Source organism: Malurus melanocephalus, unplaced genomic scaffold (assembly GCF_030028575.1).
Source record: "Malurus melanocephalus ecotype Western Australia unplaced genomic scaffold, MMel_1.1 scaffold_231, whole genome shotgun sequence".
Lineage (NCBI taxonomy): Eukaryota > Metazoa > Chordata > Aves > Passeriformes > Maluridae > Malurus > Malurus melanocephalus.
The window spans coordinates 339174-361172 of NW_026623463.1; the positions used below are offsets into that span (position 1 = coordinate 339174).

Consider the following 21999-nt stretch of genomic DNA (forward strand, 5'->3'; position numbering starts at 1 on the left):
AAAAAAAAGAGAGAATAATAATAATTAGCGGGCCCGGGGAGCGGCGGGGAAGCCCCGCACGGCCCGGCGGGAGCGCGGGACGCGCCGAGGGGCCGCCCGTGGCCGCGCCAACACCGCCACCTATCGGCGCGCGGCAGCGGAAAGTGCCGGTGCCGGCTCCCGCGGCTCCCAGCGAGCCGCACCACCGMCTCGGCCCAAGATTTCTGCCCCGCAAAGCGAAACACATACCCGACAGCTCTGCCCGCTTCGCCCGTGCAAGAAGGTGAAAGTAGGATACCCACACACTGCAGATCAAACTCTTTCCGACTCCTATGATCCCCCTTTTCCCTTACACACGCCTCCATAAAAGCACCAAAAGAAAAATCAGTCACCRATCACCTACAAAACCACGTACAGCACAAACTTGTGGATTTCTAGCAAGCCAGCTGATACTGTTCTACAATAACAGAGGAAAAGGCCTATTCACTTATTTTTTGACTGCATCATATGGCACTTACAGTCTTAACAGTCRTAATACATGCATTAATAATTTAGAAAACCATTCTTCTCCCACCTAACTATGGTGTTTTTCTCAGCAAATGTTACGCTCTCATGTATCATGGAATACACAGCAATGATATTCGCTGCCCAAGTGATCTTCTCTACCAGTGGACTTCTGGTAGATCCAAGTGGTCTTCTTTACCAGTAAGAGCTTAGAAAGAGACGCAAGGCTGAACAAGACCACCATGAAATACAAGAAACAGCCAACCTTTAAACCCACTTTTTCTAGACCTCYACTTTCAGCAGGCGTTACATTACCAAGGGCACAAAAAAAAGGTCAAAAACCTCTTTCATTCTCTGCAGCAAACTCCTCCAAGTGCTACAAGCCACATATGTCACAGGTGCTGCTCCCAGAGAAGCAGGAAAGCCAGGAGGCGTGGAATAATCATCTTAAAGCCAAATTTAGCATTTGCGTATCTGCATCATCCTTCTTAGTTTATTTATGTTGTCCCAGACTACTATTCTTTCATTCAATAATGCCAGCAGAGTAGTACGAACTAATCCTATTCACRGGGAGGTCACATATAAGAATAAGARTTYSTCATAGCCACTTTCCCRTTACCACWGAGGATTCACATCCCACAAGGGCACAGTTCTCATCTCACCCTTCGAATATCTGGGGAAGTTGCACGGGGCAGCACCTAACAGGCAGAAAAAGGAAGTGTTTGAGAAAAAACCTTCCCTGCACTGACTTGCAAATGCGTGATAGCAAACTATCAGTAAACTTCAGTAGCAAACTTCAGTAAACTGAAGCAACACATAAGAACATAAGCATCAGGCTCCAGCTTCCCCCCTCCTCAGGGACAAACATCAGGAACTACATGCTGTATGTAACACTTCCCCATACCACTTTCTCTKCAGAGGTTACTCACTACACATGATGGTACTCATCGTATTCAGTGAGCAAGTGAGCCGTTTAATAGTGCCAGAAGCACATCATCTGTACTGGGATCTGTATCAGCTTCTGTCCTTGACTTGATCTAAATTAATGTTTTATGACAGGTTGGGCTACAAAATCAGTAATGCCTCAAAGAAGAGTCCTCCCCATGGCAGTTACTCAGGACAATTAACAAAATTGCAGTTGGACACAACCTCTGGGACAAATTCCACCCCTTGTAGTTCTTTATCAGAAAAGGGGCAAAGTAAGTGTAAAAACAGTTAAGTCCTATCACTGCTAATCAGGCTCTTATAAAAGAACTCGAAGAAAGCAAATTCACAGGCGTGGACAGACACATCCTCGAAACTCCTGCTTTGCTGCTGTAGGACAGGCAGCAGACAATTGTATAGAGTTTCATTCGTACGCGTAGAAATAAAGTCATGGATATATTCCAAGATGATTACTGGTTCTGCCATAATGACTGATAATTATCAAATGCTATCATTCCATTTACAACAGAAAAATTATACCATTCTCAAACTAAATTAACAATAACACTGCCATCTTTAATCTGTATTAATCTTCACAAAGAAGAGATAACACATCTGATCCTAAATCAAATTCCCACTAAACTCATTAACCATCTTCCATTAACTTCAGTGGGCTTTTAACGAAATCTGTCATTTATTTTTAGATGCCTAGAAGTAGTTGTGATTTAACAGAAAGCTGTCAGCTGCCTAAGTAGGACTGCATATTAACATGCATGTTCTGCTTTGCCCATTCTATAAAAAACCAAACCATAAGTGTCCTTTTATGACTGAGAAAGCAGATCATCTAGGAAATAAAAAAAAAAAAACATGATAAAAATTATTTTAATTTCCAAAACCGGGGTGAAATTTTTTGGGAGGAGGGTACAGCATCACTATCTCCAGTGTCCTCATCTCAGCACCCCATCATCTGCCTGACAAGGACAGAGATTGTATACTTAATAACTCTGGTTTTGCTATTGTTTTTAAAAATACATAATTTTTGAAATAAAAAAAGCATATGGAAGATTTAAAGAAAACAGGTCTCYAAACTCAGTTTTCCTCCAGGAGGGTGGAAAGACCAGAGGCCRTCACCACAAGTAACTGTGTCACTCWAAACCTTCTAAACACCTCTTTTAACACCTCATTAACAGGTAATAGAYGATATTCRGCTMCTGCAAAAGCTTAAATTGCCGTGARTAGATATGAGAAAGGCTGCAGAATTCTTCATTTTGGTTAAAGTACTCTAATCCTGCACTGGGTTGGACAAATTCTTGCCCCTGTTAGCCTGGGATAAGCGACGAGGGACATTTTTGAGTCCCCTCACACAGGATCACACGCTTTGGAAGCCTGTGMATCTGCGGAGCACTTAGGTGGACACAAACCACATAAAATAACAGAAAAATACTAGAGATGGGTTCCTGAGAAATCAGCAGGATAGAGTACAATACAGCAAACAAGTAGCTCACCRGCATCTTTGATCCTCAAATAAATTGACAGCTTAAACATATATACAGTAGTCTTTTTAGCACGTGTCATCTTTTGTAGTATTTCAGCTCTTAAACACTGTTCCTCCCACTAAATAATTTCCTCTTGTCTCAGTTTATTCATGCTAAGCACTTGAAAAAAAAGTGCTTTTCATCTTATGCACACAATGAGGTAAACTACAGCACAGAATCATTTTGTCTCTATGCAAGTCTGGTTTGTCATATTTCTCCATGTGGGTTAAAAAGTTCTTTAACTTAAAACATTTCTCTTTTAAGTACCTTGTCAGTGTATGCTCCCTTCAGATGACAACATTAAAGCCCTCAACAAGCATTTTCTGAACTTAAAATAAATCTCATCTTTAATGATGTTACAATATACCACACCAGAAACCGTATTAGAAAACCAGCAACTGCTGTCACAGCACACTTTCATCTTAAGGTGAGAGAGGCACAGAATCTGTGAACTTCAATGACTGTTTTCAACTGCAGAATACAAGTAATGAAGAGGTTAAAAATAAAATCTGCTATTTACTCGAGAGAAAGCCACAGTAATTAGATTCTACCTGATATCTGACTGTGCATTTCACTTTGGCATCTAAAAATGGTAAAAAATGGCAGAGTACTACTCTGCCTTAAAATTCATAGATTCAAAGCTCTTGGTGTACTGACAGCAACTCCCCCAGCATCCAACTTACGCAAAATTGCTCCAAGCTCACAAGAGAGAAAGCTCTGGCTGCATTTGACATCAAGGACTGAAGTATTATTTATTTCAGTAGGCCATAATTTTTTTCTTCATCTCAGCAAAGGTACATAACTGGAGAAGTTGTCCAACAAACTTTCTTTCCCACAGTAAATCACATATTTTCAACAAAGGACCAAAAAAACACCCAAATAAAAAAACCCCACCCACACAAACCCCATCTTCAGACAGTCTAAATAAAGACCACAAAATCTCAGCCAATTTCCTTTTCCAGCTCCAAATTTTGAGCTAATATCTTGATGTAAAGAAACCAAACCACTAAGAACTTACTGATCAGCTCCAAAAGCTAACAYATATTTTATTTCTAGATTGAATTCTGCTTGTTTCAATATTCACTTCTGTTTAATTGATAAAGCTCTTTCTACAACATAGTGTTCTCTCAGTTTTCCTAAATGTGAGCTTTTCCTMCCCCATAGTAATATTATTTGCATCTATCATTTTATTAGTTAGCTATAAACTGGGGTTTAGTTCCATGAAAAACAGATAAAAGGGAAAGCTATGCAAAAGATGCTGGTGAAATTAAGTGCTGTATTTGCAATTACTTCGTTTTTTTTTTTGTCCTTTTTTCCACATGTGCAAGCATAACTAAATAAATATTTAGTGGAAAGAATACACACACCCTACTGAGCCTCTGGAAATAACCTGACAGTATCTCTGATCGCAGTGCATACACAAATGCCATGCTGTGAGCTCTGCTCAAGAGACAGAAGGCTGCATTTAAAGCAAGAAGAGAACCACGTAAGATCAAAAGACAAATAAGGAGCAGTTCTCACTGGTTCCTCTGGGGATATCCTCTTTCTCTTTGACAGGCAACTAATTGCCTAATCTCAGTTATTTTTAATGAGAATTATAATGATTCTACCAATTTTAATGTTGACAAAACAAAACACACTGTCTATAATCAAGTACCTGGATATAAGCAAACACAGATGACCCACTTGTTATCCATCAGAGAGAATTCTGCCAGGAAATRTGAGCCATCTTAAAGCAATTTTGATGCTTAGAGAGGGATTTTCAGCATCCCCTTTCCCTAGGTCATAGATAGATAACCATCTAGCAATGCAGTTGAGATAAAGGGCTATGTTCTGTACATATCCAATGAGTTTCAAAGTCTGCTCATAGAGTCAGCTGAGGTCTATCACAACATACAACCTCACTTAAAGAATTTATACATTTGCAGTAACATGTAGTTTGGGAATCACAGGCTTTCCTAATTTCAGAAACCTTTAAATGAGTAGGTGTAAAATATTTAACCTAACTACAGGTGAAAGCCCTCTTCCTCAGCATCCCACAAAGTACCCTTAACCAAGGATGCAAAGGAAAGAATCCACCGACCATATTAGCATCCTGAAAGTTTTAAGTGAGGCATCTGAGCCAGGAATTGATTTTCATTCCTCCAGAAAGCTGTACACAATGTCACTCTGCATGCTGACACTGTCCCCAGAATGGACGTGGAAAAGAAGTTTAGTGTCATAAAGCAGTATATATGGAGAAGTGATAAAATGTTACAGCCTTTAAGTTTCATTACCCAAAGCATGGAGCTGAAATTTATTTTTCCTTTACCTGCAATTTGGTTTAAATAATTTTAGATTTAATGCATAAAGAGTGTTCAATYCCCTGGTCTTCTGTGTAATTTTCATGTGTAGATGCTTTTCTCAAAGGCAGGAACACCCTGAAGTAAAAAACACTTAAATATTTAATCCCACTTTTACTAACAGATTTTTCAATCACCTATTTCAAAATTAACTTAGGAGGGGAGGAAAGAGTCCTTGGAGCATTTTAAGTTACACCAGCATAACATAACAAATGCAGCAAGTATAGGGAGTGGTTTGGCATACTGAAAGAATTTGGAAAGATGAAATTCTCTGTATTAAAAGCCATCTCTGACCCATGGGACAAACAGCCCAGGAGGGACTACATGACAGTGGCTAATACCCACACCCCACCCCACCCCCCCCAGGTTACTTTAAATAGTACATAGTGGGTTTAGTAATTAAATTTTAAAAGAGCCAAATTAGCCTGTAACTAAGAAGGGTCATATTTTAGAACTTGTATTATTTTCTGTTTCCTGAAGGCTGAAGAAAAGCCACACAAGGTCTCATGAAACAGGAAAACTATGTCTTACTGAGCGGTGCTAATTGTAGAAGGGGGAGATGGAGGATCTTAAGGCCTTTCACTTCCCCCGTCCCCAGCCCCCTGTAAAGCTTACACCCATTATGCCTTTCTTTTCAACTCCTTAATCAATTCCTTCCTCTTTTCCCACCTCCTCCCGTTTCTAATCGTTACCCTTGAAACTATATTGAAAAGCTTGGATCAACTAATAATTTAGTCATGCTTGTTAAAGAAGTATTTATATAGCATTAACAGCTGGCCTACACTTCCCATTGAATATCATTTGCCCTTTGATGGCCATTTTTTGGTGCAACACCTGAAATTAAGTCTGGATTTCCCACAGAAGCCTATCACACTAGAAGCCAACTCAGAGTTGCTAGAAACAGAGCAAAAACCTCTGCAATTAACCAGTTTTTGTCCTATGATCTTCAGGAAGCTGGGAATAACGTTCCCTACCCCAGCTTTTACAGAAATTATTAAGAACAGCTGATGAAAAGTACAAAAACAAAACATAAGACATCAGTGCRGGGAAAGGAGCACCCGGGATGCAGAATCTGATCTGCTGTGAAAGAGGATGAAAACCGACCACTTCTCAGCTTTTGTCGCGGCAGATCCCTTGTTACCACCCTGCTGTGCAGAACCATTTTAAGTTATTCTGTTAAATAACAAATTCCCAACAGTGCAACTCAACAGTTCACACGTGCAGAAAAATAAAGACAATAAGCTCAGAGTTCAACACCACTTSTCTTCCCCAGCAAGTACGTTATCAGGCCTCTATCCAGGTGCCCATTTACACTCCCACAGTTTCAGTCTCTSTGCAATCACTGGCAAATGGGTTCCCATGAATCAGCAGTATCAATGACCGACTTTCAGATTAACTTCTCTGGCTCCAATGCATGCATATTACACAATCTTGTAATGACTTATTTCTAATTTTTGAGTGGTCAAAATACTCTAGTAATACCACAACCCACAGAATGTAACCTGATTTACAGCACAGTGAAGCATACGCCAAAATCCTTCTTTTATCAGCCACTGAGTTGAGCATTTGTGGGATAATTTCCTGCCTAACCTGTACCTTTCTCTGTGACCTTCCCCTTTCCCCCCAACTGTGAAAACAAGGATATGAGAGCAATTTGATAAATTCCCGTGCTCCAACTCAGTACAGCATTAAGAAACAGGTACAGCTGAACTATGGAGCGGGAAAGCACTCCCAGGCTTCTGAATCCAGGCATAGCTTCAGTGACTGAAGAGACACAAATCCTGCTGACTCACAATAGCAGAAATCCCTGCAGAGTATCTTCACATAAATACCATTTGCACTCTCCTTGCTGAAGGAATAAGTTGTAAAGTAATACTGATTTGAAATAGAATACAAGATACCTGGGAAAGTAAAGCAATGAAATGAGGTATGCTTCAAAACTTAAAAATTACTTAAATACAGATTGATTGAAGTTTTAATTTGACCTGACTGTACCTTGTGGCTTTAGGAATATATTACCTACTTTCGCCCAACACTTCATTCTTGTAACCCTGCCACACTGCAAACCAAGGAGAACAGAACACAGATGTGCTGGCTCAGCATATTTTGAACATTTGTCCCTGGAGCACCTTCTAGGCCAGAGACTGCAAACAGCTGGCACAGGTCCCAGTCATCTACAAAAAAGCCTGTATATCCTGAAGTCCTGGTTCTCCTTCAAATGGGATCCAGCTTTCTTCAGTACCCTACGGATCCTGTAAAAGAACCTCAGGCAGTAAGAAACTCTCATTTTCCACAGGACAGCATCTTCCAGCTTAAAAGCAGCATGTACCTCAAGACTGCTGGATCCATAGCAGCCATGCATGACACACACCACTGACATTTAGCCACYCTTGAGCCAGCCATTTTGCCAACGACAAACGACATTCTCTTTATCTTTGAATACAYAACTTGCGAAGGAAAGATTACAGCCTATCATTTCATACCTAATCAATATCCGGGTAATCATCTTCATGCAGTGACAACTAAATTTATGAGCRACACCCTGTTTATGAAGCAGTCCTGTCCTCTCCCTAAAACTGCTGAGGCCTTGTTTTCTGGTGGATATCCACCTAAAATACTTAATTAGATGCCCAAGGGTCTTTTGTATATACAGGGTCCAAGGCTCATGTATATACTATGTCAGGCATCTAACACTTCTGAAAAACAATTACTTCATTCTCCAGAAACCACTATCATTATAAAGACACCCTGAACCTCCGTGGCTTAAAACAATTCAACACAAAACAATACCCAGTCCCCACAAAAACAAAACCCAAGCAACTCCAGTATCAGAAGTCTGCATAACCCAGTTAGTAATGCATGGGAGTCCAGAACAGCTCACAGGTATGTTTCCTCATTCTTACACAGGGTGTTAGCCCAGTGGCCACTCTTCCACAGCATCAAAACCATGAGCTGCAACACTGTTCTCAATACATGGGAAGGAGAGAAAATCCCTACTGCAACACAGGATTTAAAGCTCCTCTTCCAGCTCCACTGACAGAGCCAGGGAACTACTGCTGCATTGTCCCACTAAGCACAGAGCACAAGAGTCATCGCTTCTAAAACCCACACTAGGCAACCTCCCATCCAGGGAGCCAAGACTCTTCCCACACAAAGTACAGGGGAATTCCTCTCTGACCCTTCCCAGCTGCTACTAATTGCTGGCCACATGGACAGGAACATCCATCAGCAGCTCAGGTACAAGCAATCATGACAACTATAAACAAAAATATTTGTAAGTGAATGTTTGAGTCACAGGGTAGCACTGCTGCCACTCAAGATAGGCTCCTGACTTGAATTAGTTTGCCCAAACCTGTTTTTMAGCCCCATTTCTGAAGAACTCAGCATTTTAAAAAAAGCTGTTAATCAACTGAAGMAGGTAGAAAAGGAACATTCAACTGATTTGAGGTTGGGGGAATTTACTTATACTGACAGATGTCTAAGTACTTGAAAAGATCCTTTAAATCCTTGGGAGGACTGAGATGTGACTTGGGTGAAAAATTACCTTTAAATAGAGGAAATAGTAGATTTAAGGGGCTATCAGACTTTTGTTTTATTTCTTCATATTAGAGTGCAACTACTTAATATTTGCCAAATAATGAATTAAAACTTTTTTAAAAAAATAGTAAGAATACTAGCTGATAAATACCGTGGTTTTTATATCCCTTGATATCATAGAATCATAGGATCATTTAGGTTGGAAAACACCTTTAAGATCATTGAGTCCAATTATAAAACCTAACATTGCCAAGTCCATCTGTCAGATAGAGACTGAATGCCCATTATTCAGGTATGCTTCAAACAAACTTAAATTACTGATGTTCTGATAGGGATGACCTAAATATAATAGCATGACAGATATTTTCATGCCTGCCTTCAATATTTTGACATACTTTGACATATTTTGACACATATTTTGACAAACTACAGCCCACTTTATCCATCCCAAGAGCTAGGAGGTATACCCAGTGCTCCCTCTTTCCAGCTGATGCCATAACTGGAGGCCTGAAGTATCTTTTGACCTGTGTAAGATGCCACACCACCATTCATTCAGTACAAATATGGAAAGATGCTGCTGTACATCCAAAGTGGACAGAGCCACCTGCCTGCAGTCTGCACTACACAAAAGGCTGGAGCTCCTGCACACCCATGTAGACACCATTTTCAGCTGCCTAGTGCTAGACAGTCCCCAGTAGCACACAGACATTAGGGATTGTTTTTCCAAAACAACTTGATGGAGCTCCAGAGCCTAAACTCTGGATCTTGGACTTCATTCTGGCAGCCAAACTTAAAATAAAAAACATGCATGAAGTATTTAATATTATTAAGAGTACAAGTGCTTTTCAGTATGCTGTGAGCTGACCTTAACCAATGACTACAAGAAGGAAAAGATTGACCAACTGTATCCCTATCCTCTTAAGTTTCAAATGAGATGCATGACCCCGCAATCACTTCTCTTTCCTCCAGAAAGCCACACACAAATGCATTCTCTCTCAAATTCTGCATCTAAGCCAGAAAAAGCTAAATGCTTCTTTGTATTTGGTCCATGTATTCAGCAGGGTCATTTTTGGGAAAAAACATACAGCCATATACAACAAGGCAAGAAAGGCTACCATTTGCAAATGCCATTTATCATTTGCAATTTATGGTGACATGACAACTAATCAACCTGAATTCACAGAAAAACAACCAGGAGAAAACCAATATTTCTGCAATAGAAACTAGAGGAAACAAAGGCAAATGAAAATTAAACAGAAAAGAGTTGGCAGAGTAAGACTACAGGAGAAACTGTGCTCACTTTCTGTATAATGCTAATAAGATGCAGACTTTGGTTTATGACTAGAGGTCCTACATCATGCTCCTGTATCAGTAAAAGTCAGTCACAGCAAAACCTCTTAGTAAAGCAGAAAGATTAAAGAAAATTACACGTATACTCCACCACACCTTTTTCATTACATATTTTGTGGAATAGCTTGGTTCATGGTAGGAAACAACCTCCTCAACATTACCTCCCTTGCTCAGTAATTTATGATGACACCAGTCACTGCTGTATACATGCACTGCTCACACATAACATACATGTTTTGCCATCATATATCAATTGATTATAGAATATTTCCATTACACAGGTACCTTGAGCATTCAGATTAACTTAGTACAATTTTATTGTTCATTCGAAAGTTCAAKCATGTTTTCAGAAACTGTCAATTACTGAAAAAAAAATGAAAACTGAGCTTTAAAAAAAAAAAGTTTTCTAATGTATAATTTTACATTCTTTAAAGAGGCACCATTGACAGAGAAAAGCGGTTCTCCACAGGCAATACCACAAACATAATGTGACAAAAATATGAAGTTAAATGTACTAGTTGATATATGTAAAAACTATATAAGATTAAGGAGTTTAGATTTTAAGGGTGTAGCATAGCAAAAGCACCAGTTCAAAGATGAGAAGTTAGGAACAAATTCCATTCTTCCTCCCACAGATGGGTGTTTTCCTTCTGTACACAGAAAAACAACTCTGCAACATGAAGAGTCAGGGCATTTTTTCCCCCCACTGTCATATATTTTTAACTCAGTAAAATAATTYTTCCAGTTCACCAAGTTACTTGGTATTCACTTTCAACACTAGAGAGAGAACCACATCAAAAACATGCTGTTCATATTTCTTTGTTTATATGGAAAAGGAGGTTGCAGAAGACTAAGCTACATTTCAATGCTCTCCAAACATTTAACAAGACTGATTAACTAAACTTTAATCATGTGACAGTACAAAAGATAGTGCCTATTATATATAAAAATTATTTGAATGAATATAAACTTATTTGATAAAAAGTTTCAAATCCCATTTTTTTCAAATTATCTTTTTTTTATTTAGTATTATATTACTTAATATTTGTAATATCTGGAATAACATTTTTTAAAAGAAGAAATAAAAGTGCTGTAAGAGCAAATGTTTTATAATATGGATTATTTTAAATACTGCAGTAAAGATATTTCAAGGCATGTAGATTTTCACTGAATAAGTAATCAACTCYGCATGCCAGTACTCTCAATCAGTAAGATATTCCTAGCTTGAAGTAGTTTTAACAAGTGCCAAAGCACCTTGATTTAGAAGTATTAAACACTTGCACAAAGAAAATAAAGGACCCCCCCCTCCAAAAAGTAAAACAAATAAATCAAGCATCTACACATAAAAAAAACTGCATAAAAATACCTCTTCAGATGCTGTTCCAGTTCCAAGAATAATATTTTCATGATTATTTGGTTAGGACCCGGTTTCAGGAGAAGTGTCACGTTCATTGATGTATCTACTTAGTACCTGCTGAATAGTTCCCCCCAGAGGGAGAGTCAGAAGAAATACCTCTGGGTCCTTGGTGGCTGTAAGATTAGCATTAGCATTCCACTATTAACCACGGGTCCTGAATTCYGCACTACTTTAAAGAATGGCAAAGCTTTGCCCGTTAAAGATTATCCACTTGCTTCAATTCAAAGTTTGCTGAGTTTAATACTGGTTGGTCATGATCAAGAAAAACAAGAACGGCGAACAGTGATGACACCACAGATCACTGAGGTCACATGGTGTTCTGTTACATAAAGCATCAAAAGAGATTAAAATCTTCATGATTAGGTTTTCAAATCTCAAACAAATGCATCTTCTCTCAGCAGTGCCAAATTCGCCAACTCTGAAGCTGATTCAGCCTGCTTCTGTTTTTTTGTGAAGCACATGTTAATTGCTACAGGTAGTTAATTCTGCTTAGCGAAAGGCAGCTCAAGTTGCAGTTTGTACTGTTTCTCAAATAAAAGTTCAAAGACTTAATGGCAATTCTAATTAGAYAAAAAAGTGACAGTAGCCTGTTTGCCAGAAAATATTTTACACAGACAAATCCTGTCCCTCACTGCTACTTTAAAAAGAACAAGTGATGAGAGTTGGAGACATGTATCTAGTTAGTCAGATAAAGATAGCAACTCATCATGTATCAAGCCAAGATTCAATCAAATATTGCACATTCCCCCTCACAGAAACACAGATTGCCATAAGGAGGTTCTGGTGCACTGTAGTAACTCTCTGYCATGTAACCATGAGGCTATAGTAAGTACCCTCATCCAACACTGCTTCAATGTAAACATTTTCTTTCCTCGACCCTGCTGAATGTTTTCTCTCAGTGTGGAGAAAAGTTCACTGCCCACAGTACAGTGTAGAGAAGCAATAAAGAATAATTTCCCTACTCCATAGGAAGCTGCAGAGTGAGAGATAAGTCCTCACCATGGTAACAGCCAGCCACTTGCAGCATGCGTGCAGGAACTCCTACAACACCAGAAAGTATGTGCATTGATTGCAATGGCTATACTCCTCCATCAGACCAAGAACACAAAAATGCAGAGAAAAAAACAGAAATCCAACCTAGCAAACATTACTTGAGCTCACTGCTTATTGCTAAAGTGATGTCAGGTGTATCACCTCGAGTAGATTTGCCTTGTAAGAATATATCGGAGAGAAACCAAACGGAAGGGTCAAACAAGTTCTTAGAATTATGGAATGATYTGGGTTGGAAGGGACCTTAAAGATCATCTTGTTCCAACCCTACCTGGACAGGGAGGGTTCCATTAGACGAGGTTGCTCAGAGCCCCATCTAACCTGACCTTGAACACTGCTGGGGATGGGGCACCCACACTTTCTCTGGGCAACCTGTGCCAGTGTCTCACCATCCTCACAGTTAAGAGTTTCTTCCTGCCATTCAGTCTAAACCTGCCCTCTCAGCTGTCTCTGAGTGTGGCCATATATATCTATCTCCAATTCTGCTGTACCTTGCCAAGGCAGTGAAGAAGTGATTGATAGCAAGAAAAGTAGGTATTACACAATAAAAATGAAAGGAGTCTGGCTTGGGTGAGAAAGAGTAAGTTAAAACCAACTCTACTTATTACAACCAAGAAGTCTACCATCACACACAGAGAGTATTTTCATTAGGAGGTGGTCAGGAAGCAAACGAAAAGAAAAAAAATGCAATTTTTTTCCCCCTGGAAATGAGGGATGCAGCAGGATTAGTTCCCCATTCCTAAGCCTAGAGAAAATTCAGATCATTTAACTGGGGCTTCAGATGTACTAACTGCGAAGGAGGACAGAGTATTTCTAAATGGTCTACCCAGAACCTTGTATGCTTGTCTTACAAGGACAGAGCACAGTGTTCCTATTAAGGCACACCAAGGAGATGAAGCTGAGAAGTTACAGTTTACAACAAATGTTTCTCTCATTACATCAAGTCCATCTTCCTAAGCACAGCAGGGGAATGGGTAACACTCAAGGCTGATTTTAGCATTCTCCTCTCACACCCACACCGAAAAGGCTTGGAGRTGGGACCACTCATGGTGAAGCAGTTGTATTCCTTTATCTTGGTCTTTGGAGAGGATGGATGTTTATTCTGAAAGCAGAGCTACTCTTGAAAGCTTCAAGTGGATACTTACATGGCACAACCATGTATAAGAGGGAGGTGAATCAAAGTCAACGGGTTTAAATGAAAAATAAACAAAAACAATCATACCAATAAACAACTACTGAGAAAGTTTGACCCAGTATTACTGAGTAACTTCACTATTCAAGATGAAATATAACTTACAGAATGCTTACTTTAAAGAGCCGAAGCATCAAACTGACTACAAGAATGCTCAAAACTAATTCCAAAAAGCAGAACCAAGACAGACATTTTACTTTGAGTGGCATCCTTGTACATCCTTCCAGAGTTGGAGACTTGGTATAGTAATTTGATACTACTTTAGCTATGTCAAGGAAAATGGTTTCTATACCACTGATCTAAAAGCACCTGATTGAAATTAATCACCTTTTTATTTGGGGGGCAGCTGTGCCCCAGAAGAATCTTACCAATTCCACACTCCTCACCTTCACAAAAGACAGCAAAGGACATGCTTTGTTAGTTACCAGACTGAAAACAAATTAGAGTTAAAACACAACTGCTTCAGAGCCAGGTATTCTGATAACTACATGATTTTTCTCATAAGCATTTCCCATAAATTTGACAGTTGGTTACAGTGCATTCAAGTAATTAAAAGCATTACTCAGTAATGTGTAAGTCAATAACTTAAGGTAATAGAAACCACAAAGAAATTGTAAGCCAACTGGATTAACTAAGAGATTGAACATTTTTACTGCTTTGAAAAATAGCCTCTAGCTGTAACTGAAAAATGCCTGAAGTACAAGGATCTTCGTTCTTCTCCTGTCACATTCAAAAATTCAGCATCAAGCTATGCTTTCCTTCCTTTGTCCTGAACCATCCTGGCTCTTATATAAAGTGACAGATTGTGCACAGATGAATTATCACTCTGGGTACACTAGAAAGTCAGATACAGGCAAATTTTAACATTTAATGGAACCAAAAACAAGATTTCATGCATGATAGCATCAGGGTACCTAGGTTCTCCCCCACCCATAGCTCATACAACCAAAGGCGGGGAGGGAGCCTACTTCAGGATTCTTAATTTGTGGTAGTCCTTGACAGTTTTGCTTTAAAGAAAATTAAATTAAAAAATACATCAGCCCAAGTTTAAATCTAACCTGTAAGTGAATGAATCTGGCATGAATCCAGCAGCATTTACTGTTAATGTCAGTCTGAATGAAATGTAGCACTTCAGCCCAAATTCCTCAGCATGTCACACATCACTGAGTGAGCTGCCATACCTTCATGGAGTAAACATTTAGTACATTCGTTTTCCACATTCTGCAGAGGACTTCAGACACAGCGTGAATAATGCAGACTTCACCAAAAGACAATGCAGAAAATAAAGGCACCCTTTAGACTGCAGATATAAAGCACCCTACAGTAATAACCATCAATTTTGACATGACGCAACAAACTAAGAATAAATTTAAAATTCGGATGTGCCTGTGAATGCTTGATAAAGCAGAAAATATACCAGGCATTAGAGCTCTTCTGGAAAATTAAAAGTTACAAACATGCAATCCTTAAGAAATTTAAGGGTTAAAAAATTACTAGAATAGTTATCCAAAATTCACAGGAGTCAYCAGGACTCAGGATTTCCTAAGTTTGTTTTGTGATTACAGCACAGTCTCCAAGACTCTTACTTTACAAATACTTCACAAATACATACTTTATATGAAGTTACAATGTTTACTGTTATGGGAAATGCCCCATACACAATTTGCATCTACAGGATTTTTTAAAGCCGTGTTTCCTTGCACCTTCCTATTTTAAAATCAGTCTTTCACGGAGTGCTTTGGCACAGGGCTTTGCAAGGCTGMTAGTCAGAAACAGCAGCACATGAAAACTTAAACTGACTTCAGAAAATATTAGAACCCATCAGTAATGCAATGCATGCCAGATTATCAAAGGAAATAGTTTTGACAACAAGAAAAGGTAAAAAGCACAAAAAAACCTGCAGAAAGGCATCTGCACTGTAGTGAAAAATCAAAGCACTGAAGTGAAAGACAAGAACATGGAAAACAAATTGGGAAGGTTCTCATCCCCAAATGCTGGCAGCAAAAATCACTCCTGTACTTTTGCTGTMTTCTTACTTTGAACGAATATAATGAAGCATAGTTAGAGAAGATTGCTTAATGATAGAATGAAAGCTATTAAAAAAAAACTTTAATATCCTAGTTGAACATCTGAGGCATTTTTTTATACATCCCCGATACTCATCACTAAGCAATACCAAAAGGTATGGCTTTCAGTTACAGAGATAAGCATTACAATCGCACAGGTTTAGCCTGTTAGTTTACACTCCATTTTTATTTTCATCTTGGTACCCCTACATATAGTGCTGAAAAGCAAACCCTCCCTGTGTGAAAGATCAAGACATAGAGAAAAGATCTCACTGGATCTGAAATGCCCATTTAGCCTGGGAGCCACCTCTAGGCATGGCCAGAGGCAGATGTTTAGGCAAGAATCCAAAAAGGCAGGCAGATAAATGCAACTTTCCTACAGTATCCTCCAACCAGCAGCTTGAGGAGCTCCTGCAGCAGAAATAACTTAGTGTTTAATGATGCAAGAGAATTTTCTTCCAAGAGCTGGTCCATTTGTTTTCCTTTGACAAAATGACTTGCATCACATAGTTCCGAAGATTTTGTAAAATTCTGGTCAGTTAATTTTGAGTTAATTACCCAGGGAAGAGACATTTTTTAAACTATCAAATAGGAAGCATCAATCACCCTGGCTTCTAAAGAGGTATGATTTTATATCAGGACTGCTCTTGAGATTCAAGAACACACATTAGAAACACCTGGAAGCCAGCACAAGCATGAAAGAGCAGCTACAGGAGTCAGTCTTCTCCAAGAACCTCAGTGAGCCATCTGCAAGTGAGGACTTGACACTCCACTAACTGAAAGTCACTGAACTTCTGTCATTTAATTATACAGAACAGCAAGTGTCATCAAAGCATGTTCAAACTGTGGAACTCTGTTAGCATTGATACTGAACACACACTCCCAACTAGAATAGTTACTGGTTACTGCTTTTTGTACTGTGGAGATGAGTAGAATCAGGTTAAGCCTCCATGGGACAAGCCTAGAATCTGTTCCACTTCTACAAGTAAAGCATCTCTCTACCCTGGCTATGCTTTGTTATCCTAGTCTAAAGTGAGTGCTCCTTTCCTTGGCTGTAGCCCCTGTGAAACGCAAACCAGCAGAGTCTCTGATTAACAAGAAGACTGATGAACATGAACTGGCACAGCACAGAAACAGCAGCTCTGCATTTTTTGCGGGAACGGATTGTCAATTTATTTTGCATGTTATATCAGCTGAATACAAAATCAAATATGAAAGATTTGCAGACATTCAGCCAGATTGGAGGGGAAGGAACCTTGCTTCCCAAAACATATTTTGTGGTGTTGGCATTYAACTTATGCATACAAGAGAAAACTTAAGAATACTGTGAAGTTGTACTTATCAGTCGTATAATCCATGAAATGGAGTCTCACAATTTCAACAGACAAATGCACCATGAAGAAAGACTCAGATCTTCCTACTGAAAGACATCATCCAAAACTTTCACAGGAAAATTGTAGAGTAAATCTCTGTCCTGCCCAAACCTCCAAAATGGGACTCACTATTACGCAGGAGCTAACAGGAAGCAGTTACAGCTATGCTAATGATGTTCTTTCTCAGTAATACTGGAACTTTATGAAACTAAACTACAGCAGATATTCCTTGTGTGTTTGGTGACTTCCACATTAAAGAAATCAAGATTTAGAATAACATCATTCTAGCCATAATCAAGACAGGAAAATCTGTGGGAAGGTAGCTGTAGAGGTAAAAAAATCTTGCCTTCTTTCAGTTTCCAGAGAGCAGCCTGTACTCAAGCAGCAGTGCAGGCCCAATAAGCTTTGGGAGCCATAAGGCTACCATCTTATTTTTAACAAGTCAGCCTGTTTAAAAAAGGAGGCAAGTAGCACATCACCTCTGAGACACTACAAAAGCACTGATTCATCCAGGAGTAACCAACCCCTTTTGGTATTGCAAGCATAGAAGTGATAACATGACCCTCACTGCTCTGAGCAAGCTGCAGATACCAGACAGACTAGGTTTCTCTCTGCCTTGCCGAGTATTTTCCCACRGAAGGAACAACGCTTTGCTATCCTGCCTCTCTTCTTCAGTTATGTCAGAAATTCTTTAATGCATTGCTTTCCACAGAGAAAACCACTCCACAAGGCCCAAGCATTTGGCTCCTGGACCACCCCAGGACCACTCATGAGCAGCACAAGGKGAGTGCTGTGCATGGAGAGAAAGAAGGGTGTAACTTGCTGCTGAAACTGAAACTTCAAGGTCTGACAAGTGTTCTGTGTGTTACCTGTTCTTGTGCAAACGACTTCCATGGCGCTGTGAAACCTACTGAAGTGCTTAAAGAGSTCTGACAGGAAAATGGCATCAAAGTAACACCACAGGTGGCAAACTAAATACCTTGCCATTTTGAGACACTGATACCACACAGGTCTTTTCCTGCAATGAAATTCCCATCGGTGGCCTACCTGGAATGATTAAGCTATATTAGTTGGAGTGTCAACAACACCCTAACATTAAGCATTAGCTCCTTTAGCAGGCATTGGAAGACAGCACTAGTCCTAGACTTCATTATTTCTACTGTGAACATTTACCCTGTATTTATTTTAGTACACTTCTAAATTGATTGCTTTTGCCAATGTTAATTTCAGAAAAGACTGGAAGTCACCACCTTCAATTTTCTTATCTGGCTATGTAACAACARCCAGCAATTCCAAAACTGGCTTCTGACAAAGCATTTTCTTCAGAGACCTTCTGACTACATTTTAATTTCTTCCCTTATCAGTCAGAAGCACAAAATGTGTCAACATTGCAGATGTGCTGAAATGCTCCTCAAGSCAGAAACTGGAACTTCAGTTCCATAGCCAGTAATTATCCATTATTTTCTTGAATTTAATTGCTCTCATCAGGTGAGCAAAAAGCTCTGAAGGTTATTTGGGAGATCAGAATAAAAATTTGTAAGAGTATCACTGTATCTCAGAAAAAGAAAGATTATTTTCATATACACTATAATTGAGACTGAGAAATGCATCTATAATGAAATGAAATATTAAATAACAGAACCACAGGAAAACCATCAAACTATAGATTTGGAAACTAGAGAAACACGTTAGTGAACTAAAGAAAGATGTAACAGTAAGAAGCAAAGAAGAGAAATGAAAAAGCAAGTGGAAGCAGGGAAGGAAGAGGGAGAAAAACTAGTCGGGGCAAGCCAAACAGTTAGGAGAGCAAAGCATTAAAGATAGAAGGATCAGGAATTGTGTGAGGGACCGAAGGGGATAAAGGAATTATGAGCTAAAAATACCCAAAAGAAAGGTAGCAGCAGATTTTTTTTTTTTTTTTTTTTTTTACATTTAATACAACGCCTGAAAAGAAGAATGAATGTTTCTGGAAATGCCATACTTGCCAAGGAAAAACACAGAAATATAGAAGGGGAAGAATTAAGAAACTAAATCTACAACTGCTTGCTGCCAAAGCCCTGCAGTTTCTCTTGGCAGACCAGCACTTCCACTGATAATCTAATGCCATGGGATCACTGTCTTATGATGACAACTTTTAGAAAAGAGGATGAAAAAGGAAAAAAAAAAAAAAAAATAGAAGTTCCGGACTCTCAATTTCTCTTTCCCACATACATGWGCAAAATCATCCAGCCTGGGACAACTTTCTCCTTAGTTTCATGCTCCAAATACACTGTTCTACAGAAATGCTTTAACCTAATGTACAAGAAGTAAAGCAGTTACATTATCCAAGACCTTCACACAGCTTATCTTACCCCTCTGTGGAAAGGGCTAAGATGACAATGCTAGGGTAGCTCCCTCCAAAACGACGCATCCAGCACTGAACTGTGCTGTCCTGCCTTTTGCAGCCATACACCAAAGYATCTCCAAGACACAGGATGTCCTGCCTGGGGCACTGCAGCTCAGCCACACAACAGCAGCCCCTGGTGCAGCCAGCACAACAGCTGCCCTTCAGTGCAGGTCATTTACACACCATTCAAAGTAAAAAACCCAGCCTACATCCACCTTTCCACAACCAACTGATTTGGCCACCACATGCGTAAGGATTTTTTAGGAGAGCAGCATTCCCATGTGAACTTCAAACAATATGCTGCTATTTTCACTCCTCTTCRGAGCAAAAGCACTTTGAGTGGGCTGGACAGATGGATGGATGCAACGCCAGTTTATTAACCTACGTGCATTTCAGCTGTAGTTAACAAAGGGTAACATTTCATATTGTTCACTGAAAAATGCATCAGAAGCGGCAAGGATGATGGGTTATAAATGTATTCCAAAAACTTTGTACTTCTGGCTTCTGAATATCAATTTATTAAGTTAAAAGAAGAAAGGGTTGTCATTTCCAATGCGCTTGGAGGGAGCAAAGAAACCCCAAACCAATCAAAGTTTTTTACTTTCCCCTTTGGTGAACAGCTCAATATCCCATTAAACTTCTGCAGTGATCCCTATCGGAACATACATCCTGATCTAAGTCCAAAGATGTAAGTAACCTTCTCAGCATTCATGGCAACAGGCCTTCCACTGACAAAGGCTAAACTTTACGTGTTTTAATAAAAGGCACAAATAAAGCTAACAAGAGAAGTTGAATAACATTCTTTTACTCTCACTCCATTACACATATTCCACTATTGTAATTCACAATGRTCTCCAGCTATCTGCCATGAAAGGTTCGCCTACTTCATCCTGCCCACATGTTTTTGCCTTCTCCTTTTCATTGGATCTGAAGGAAAACCAAAATTACCACCTGCTATTCCGTGTGAACAATACAAAAGTCAAGGCATAAATGACTGGGAGAGTGGGAATGAGTGGCAGAGTGGGAAGAGTGAGACATTATAAAATATTTTTCTTTCTATGCGTCTTTCCCCCTCCTTTCACACACACCAGCTCCACTATGAGCATAAGGTCCTCCAGAAAACACCAGGCAGGATATGCTACCACTAAAAAGCAAGTATGAAATTTTGTTATTTCCTATCTGGATAATTTACTGTTGTTAAAGGTGGGGGAGCAAATAAAGAAATAAACATTCCTGTCTAATTATCTTTTCTAAAGATGCACATCATGGCAGTAGTATTTCCCTTTCCCAGTCTACAGCTCTGTGGCATATCTGATTCAAGATTAATTGCACACTGCCAAAAAAGGGCATGCTCAGTAAATACAGATACAAACAGACTGATATTTACCTGTGTCAGAAGTTTATCAGAAGAGTTGAAGAACCACATTCCAAAGAAGATAAGCAGGCAGGCAGAAATGACAGCAAAAAAGAGAAAAAAAAAATCTCAATTATAATCAAAGTTACCATAATAAGAGACACACAACAGCAAATATAATTAACATTAAACCTGCTATTTCAGGGTTACTCTGAAAGCGACTGAACTACTTGTGTCTAGGAAGAGAGAAGTATTGACAGAAATTAAACATTATCCAATTATTTTATTCAAAAGTATTAATAGAATCATGGATATGTCACATGTGACTGTGTGCGGTCCATTTAAAGGTACCCTGTAAGGTAAGTGCATGGTTAGGAAAAGATCTGCTTGCAAGCTTAGTGAAAATAATTCACATGTTGGATGTGAATGTGGTGTTTCTCAAAGCTCACTTTAGCTTAGACAAGGTTAGATGTCTACAGGATAGCACCCAAGGTCACTGCCTCTTGTCCACTAATCACAGAAACAGCATAATGACTAAGGTTAGCCATTAAAAATAACCTTCCTCCTATAAAGCAGATTTATCAATGGCCAGCATAAGCCAAAAGGAAAGCTCATAAAACAAAGGACACACACATAAAACCCCCAAAATCATAAAAGAATTCTGGTAGCTAAAATCTACTAGGCACAACAACTATGGGTACCGTGACTTTGCAAGGTTACTCAGAGACCCTTACTGAAAAAGATTTTAGCAGAATCTTTTCTGTTCCTGTGCTTTGTGCTGGCTTCTAAACACAATTTCTCCATTTCTCCATTCCCACCTTTCCTGTATTCTTTCCTCTATTCTTTCTGGCTCTTTTCTCTTTCGTTTAGCAAACTGGCACACAGTAAACCTTCCACGTGTCTTMCTTTCCCCTAATCCCCATATGACACAGTTGGCAATGAGGTTCCAAGCAAGAGGGAAGTGTAAGAAGATGGGTAGAGGGTGAAGGC

At 39.3% G+C, this 21999-nt stretch overlaps 1 protein-coding gene across 5 annotated transcripts in view; it reads right to left on the bottom strand.

The window, feature by feature from the left end:
* Positions 1-21999, bottom strand: part of TSC22D1 (TSC22 domain family member 1) — a 91964-nt gene that overhangs the window by 3513 nt on the left and 66452 nt on the right. Inside the window, exon 1 of one of the 5 annotated variants that reach the window (XM_057374733.1) lies at positions 11538-11638. The exons of the other annotated variants lie outside the window; for them this stretch is intronic. Within the exon in view, the coding sequence (XP_057230716.1) occupies positions 11538-11623 (86 nt within the window). The 5' untranslated portion in view covers positions 11624-11638. Of the gene's footprint in view, positions 1-11537; positions 11639-21999 lie in introns of those variants that run through there. 5 annotated transcript variants of the gene reach the window in all.